At 42.6% G+C, this 6,000-nt stretch overlaps 1 protein-coding gene across 1 annotated transcript in view; it reads left to right on the top strand.

The window, feature by feature from the left end:
• The first annotated feature begins 203 nt into the window (after window positions 1-203).
• LOXHD1 (lipoxygenase homology PLAT domains 1) overlaps window positions 204-6,000 on the top strand; it is a 105,089-nt gene continuing 99,292 nt past the window's right edge. Inside the window, exon 1 of the mRNA XM_042862396.1 lies at window positions 204-324. Coding sequence (XP_042718330.1) covers window positions 204-324 — 121 coding nt within the window. The remainder of the gene's footprint in view (window positions 325-6,000) is intronic.

The raw sequence follows: 6,000 nt of genomic DNA, 5'->3' as shown, positions 1-6,000 counted from the left end.
GATAGAATAAGAAGGTAAAAGAAGGCATTTTGTGTACTTTAGCCTTGCCTATAAAATATTTCAAAAAACAGTAGCACTAGTGCCCAGTCTTAAGGAAAATACCAAATCCAGGCCCTCAAACAGATTATTCTTCCTCTAGGATTGAGCATGATAACACTGGACTGAACGCAGGCTGGTTCCTGGATCGTGTCATCGTGACTGACATGAACAGACCTCACCTCCGTTTTTACTTCCCTTGCAACAACTGGCTGAGCAAGGAGGATGGGGATGGGCTGTATGTCAGGGACCTCATTGGAAGCCTGAATCCTATGGATGTGCCCAAAAGTAAGTGTTTCTCAGAAAAAATATGTTTTCTGGTGCTGTGCTGGAAGGCACAGTGTTGCTTTCAGATTACTTCAGCCATATAATAAGTAATCTTGCGTTTAAAGATAATTTAAATTTTTCTTAGTCAGTGGAGAGGGAAATAATAGGAAGATGCCTCCAGAGCATAATTTCTTCCTCCAGCATTATGTTTGACATCTCAGAGTGGGATTCATCACTGTTTGGAGAAGCTCCTCTTGTTAGCTGAGTGCAGAAGGATCCGTGATGCGTGCTTTAAATTAGACTCAATGTGTGCAGATGGGTGGGTGGCATCCTGCCCCAGAATGTGGAACCAGTACAGGTGTGTCTTATCAGAAGAAGCAGGGTGGTTACAATCCTATAGTTGAGGTTCAGTGTTTCCATGCTCTGGTGATGACCCGCCAAAAATTTCCATAAATAAGCCAACACTCTCACTGCAATTCTACACCAGTTTGCCAAACGTGTATGACATCCATATTGAACTCATGCCTGTTTTTCAGAGTGATTTTAAGCTAATGATGTTGAAACAAAGCCAGGGCAGCTTGAAAACCAGACAAGTGCTCCTAAATTGATATCAGCATGTAGGCCATGTGGTGATGTGCAGTGCACGTAACATGAGTGGGAAGGTGATCGAGATATGGAAGTGAAGCCAGCAAATCAGCCCCAGGTGGGATGTCAGCAGTTTATCTTCAAGTGTTAATGAGGCAACCAAGTTTATTTCCCTGCTGACCTCACCAGTGCAATGTGTCTTTCCGGGAGCTTAATACTGGGCGTAGAAAATGAAGTACACCCACCATTAGACACAAGCCTGAGGAAACAGAGGGGTGTAGATCAGTGGAAATGAGGGGAAAATTGGGCTTTTGTTAGTATCACATCTTTCTGAGAATTAGTAGTAGGGCTGCCAAGCCTGTCTAGTATTAAATGTGGAGGTTGGCAGCCATGCCTGCAGCAGGGGGTTAGAGCTTGATGATCCTTGGGGTCCTTTCTTACCCAAACCATTCTGATTCTATGATTCTTACGCTAGCTTTGTCAACGGGACCACTTGGCTTTTATTTTAGAAAGTGAAAATTTTGTTAATTTATTGATATACACGGTGGCACTGTTTGTCCCTGAATTGTTAAATGATTTACCTCTGCTAAGTTGTGTTCATCCACAGCAGCTTCAGTGTTGAAATGTAAGTGCAAAAGGCTTCATGTGAGTTAGCATACAGAAAAAAGACATATTGACAAGAAATGTATGTGGTAGCATTTTGTAGATGCAGACCTCTCTAGGGTGAATGCCACAGGGGAATGAGATAATGTCTGGAGATGTTCTGCCAAAAACTCACCCAGTGACTGTGGGACTGAGCACACTGAAGTGCTTCATTGCTCTTTTATCCACTCAGTGCACGAAGATGAAGAGCTCAGGGTATACTGGGTGGGGATAGAGGAGCCTGGAGAAGGTAATGGATGAGTCAGAAGCAACGCACAGTTAAAGAGAGGTTCTCTCGAGAAGGAAGTCAACTACTCAATCTTAATAGATCTCTAAATGACAACAACAATCTCTCTGAATTTATTACTGCTCCTGCCTGGGAGAGCTGATTCAAACGAATGCATGTGATTTCCTCCATCCTGCTCAACACCTATCTCTCGACAGAAACAGATTTGAGGGGTAAATGCTCAGCTGGTAAAAATCAGTGCTGCTTCCATAAACTTGCTGGAACAACTTTGTGGCTCAGCAGCTGAAAAGCCATTCCCAAACACACGCTCTTCTGGTGGAGTTGCTTTGAGTTATGGATCAGCTGCTAACCGCATGCTTGTTCCAGGATGTCCAGGAAAGTACGAATAAGATTGCTCCTTGCCTTAAGGGTATGAAAGAAGAGATTTGAGCAGGCATTTGTCAGAAATACATCTGTTCTTGTCACCTTTGTCAGAGAATGCCACTTCTGATCGCCGCAGCCTAGGAGCTCCGCAGCTGCCATGCAAACACAGGGAGCTGGGCTGAGGCCAGGGGCGCGGGTGAAGGGCTGGACGCCATCCAGGCTGCAGGTCTGGGTCTGTAAGAGGAGAGGGATAGCTCTGCTATCTCAGGTTGCAGCTCCCCTTGAACCATAATTAATGAAAGATAAACATTCCCAGCCTGCTGAGGTGAACCGTCAGCTGCAAACATAAATTCATTTGAATTCGTTTGGCTCTTTCTGAGTCCAGAAAAGTCTCTGAAATGAGATTGTGATGTGATTTTCTCCATACGTACAAGTGATTTGCCCTAAATTTTTTTTTTTTTTTCTTTCTCATGAATTTAACAGTTGGATTTTTTCTTTGAGTATTCATATTTTCTAGGCTACTAGACAAATGAACAATTATGTGGTTTGGTGATTTTATGTTCTTGTAGAGTAAGACTGATTGCTCCCTCTTAAGCCTGTGTTCTTATTAGCAGCATTCACTGCTGTGCTCTTTAACTTTCTGGCCACGTCTCTTCACTCCTATTTCCCTTATTTCTTCAGTCTGGAATATTTTGGTGGTAACCAAACAAGTTTTCTCTGTGTCCCCTCTCTCCTACAACATCTTCAGCTTTTGATCTTCTCCTGGAGAGCTTTCATGTCTTTGTTACAAGGATTTACCTTCCTTCCTTGAGCCAGAGGTCACTGCTGCGATGTGTAAATTTTATTTGATTTGTGTGGGATGCGGACTGAAGAAAACTGTTGTGACATATTCTATTGAGTTTCTGTTTTGTTCTATGGAGAGTTCATGTCTGAATTGGACTGCTGGTGCTTGGACCAAACCCTGCAAGTCACCAGGAGGCTCAGCCTTGTTGAGGAGTAGAGGCCAACCAGAGAATCCCTGTAGTGCTGTCAATATTGAAGAGGTTAATTTAAATAATAATATGAATTATTAAAAAGCCAAAAAATAAAAATGTTCCCCTTAGATTGTCAACATAAAATTGAAAAAAAAAATTGGACAAAAAAGTGACATGGAGTTCTTTTCAAAATCCAAAGAGAGTTACAGTGGAAGGAGAAAGACTGGGTGATTACAGACAGCTGAGTGACTGTATTTGTTGAACTGGGTAAAATGACTCCTGTCAAGTTCCCCATTGAATGCCATGCATTTCTGAAGGAGAACACGTTACATTTTAAGTGCTCCTTCCTGAATGGCCCTCTGTTTCCTGTATTCACATCCGTGGCATCGTATACCCACGGTCCCTTGACAGTGATGGTGTCACAGATTCTTATTTACCCAGCAGCTGCTACTGGCAGCCTGGATTAATTTACATTGCAGGTATTAATTACAAGGAAGGGCTATTGTTCGGCCTCATGCTGCTTCACTTGGCTTTATGAAACCTCAGGTTTCAAACTTCAGGTTTGTATGGCTGTGGCTGAGTCTTAATGCAAGGGATTGGCAGAAAACTGATTACAGGTGATGTTCTTTATCTGAGTGTTGTGGTTTCTGGATCACTCTGAGGGTGTCTAATGTCCTGCTCAATTGGTGGGGGAGGAGGGCATAAATCATAGCTTGTAGCTGCATAGTAAGAACTGCTGACCCAATGAAGTGCAAAAGCAAATGCAATGAAAGGGAACTTCTACTCACTTGGTCCTTAAAGCCATACAGAAGATCACAAATACCTGAAAATGAATCCAGATTTCTGTGCCATTGTGATTTGTGCTGATCTTACGAATTTTGGTCAAGTCTAACCAATATGGCTGTTGTAGATGAGGTTCAGAGTGAAGGACTGACTTCCAGCTGGCTGTTTGGCCACCAGAACTCTAAAATAGTATAAGATTGGCCATGATGGGATGTAGACATGCATGAGATGTTAGTTCATGCCAAACTATTCTGATGTTGTATATTCACAACAGGATAGAGCCACATATGTGACATCACTCTGTAATGTTCCTTGCTCTGTTAGATAGCGATAGCATCCTTTTCTGGCTGAAGTTTAACCTTATTTTGCCTCGTTCTAATGAATGTGTTTGCAAACAAGGTGCTGTGCAGCACCTCCTCTGAGGAGAGTCAAAATACATCGCACACCCACACTTTGAGATGGGAACTTCCAACAAAGTTTCACTGCATTTGATTTTCCCATTCTTAAAAGTATCAGGCATTTGTCAACAATCTTCCATAATTGTTACTGTGTGAAAAAATGGATCACAAGCCCAGACTAGATGTGTCTGGGTTAAGTCCATGTGGTTTTATGCCGGCAGACATGAGTTTTTCTCCTCGCTGTGGCAAGAACCATCTTTGAACCACAAGGCTGGCAATTCTGCTCTGATTTATGGTTGCTTTATGGTGCCTCAGAGATGACACCCTTCACGGATACAACCTAGGGGATAGTGGCACATTGAAGGTCACATCGATCAGCTGGGAATTAAGTCCGGTAATGGCATGTTAGTGATGGAACATGCTCATGTTGTGCATGCTGAGAGTAGTCTCAGTTTTACAGAATGAGAACGATGCTTATTACACTTACAAATGAGGGAAGTTCAGCTGATTGACTTGCAGGCCAGCCCTCATCTACTAGTCTTTCATGATTTTCCTTGACTCCCTGCTCTGTACTCATCTGTGGCAGAGTCAGTGAGATTACCCAAGGGTAGATGTATTCGTGGTGTGTCAGTGGAGAAGACCATGGGCAGAGAGAAGCAAAGAGCAGTTTCCTTAAAATAAAAATAAGAAAGTGTGCACACAAAGCAGCAGCCTGTGCTGGACTTCTCTGCCTGGTGTGCTTCCAAGAACACTTCTGTGAACACACGTAGCGCTAACATGACCTAGATATTTTCTCCAATGCTATTAGATCCACAAGGACCTAGACTCATATATTTGGGTAATGTAAGCTGTTTTATTTTGCCTTCTGCAAAGGAGGCTTATCTTAAGAATCCAGGGTTCATTGTCCAGAGTTTTAATGCTGACTGTCATGGAACCATAGAATCATAGAATTGCTTGGGTCGGAAGGATCCTCAAGGATCATTAAGCTCCAACCCCCCAACCTTCGTATCTAATACTGTTCTGAATACTCATGAGGGCCTGATGCAGTTGAGGAAACACTTGGGGCAATGGATATTGATGCACGTTTGATTTTGAGTCAGTAGCTAAATCCTTCCTGATCGGATACACACGTGCCTGAGGGCTGGACTGGATCAGGCTGGACTAAAGCTGTAGCCAGTATTTCTCAGTGATGTACTCTAGCCAGAAGTTCTGATAAGAAGCAAGGTTTGGGATGGAAGACTGCAGTAGGTGGTATCCCATGGATCCTTATTTCATAAAGCACCATGCCTAGAGAGTGAGAATGGTCCTCCTCCTATTATTATCTCTTGGTCAGGGTTCAAAATGAACTGTCAGATTTTGGAAACATGCATAATCAGGAAAGCCAAAGGATTATTTCTCAGAGTGGGGAAAGGGGAAGTGAAATATTAATAAGTGTTACCAGCTCATCAAAACTCATCTTTATTTGCACTGAGAACTGGAACTGTGCAATCAGAACAGGGAAATGCAGCTCAATGTATTTATGAAATAAATATGAATTGTTTACTTTTGAGTAATGGAACACATGCACTGTACTAAGGATCAAACTTTGCAGCACGCTGAAATATTCAATAAACGACCTTTGTAAAGGGAATCATACATTTTAGTTCCCAATTGATATCACTGGGAGATCATGTTATCTGTTTCCCCCTACAATCTCCAAAGGAAA

This window comes from Lagopus leucura, unplaced genomic scaffold (genome assembly GCF_019238085.1).
Source record: "Lagopus leucura isolate 7727_CA_CO unplaced genomic scaffold, USGS_WTPT01 Super-Scaffold_650, whole genome shotgun sequence".
NCBI lineage: Eukaryota > Metazoa > Chordata > Aves > Galliformes > Phasianidae > Lagopus > Lagopus leucura.
Note: the sequence above shows the minus strand (reverse complement) of the source record. Positions and strands in the feature narration are given on the sequence as shown.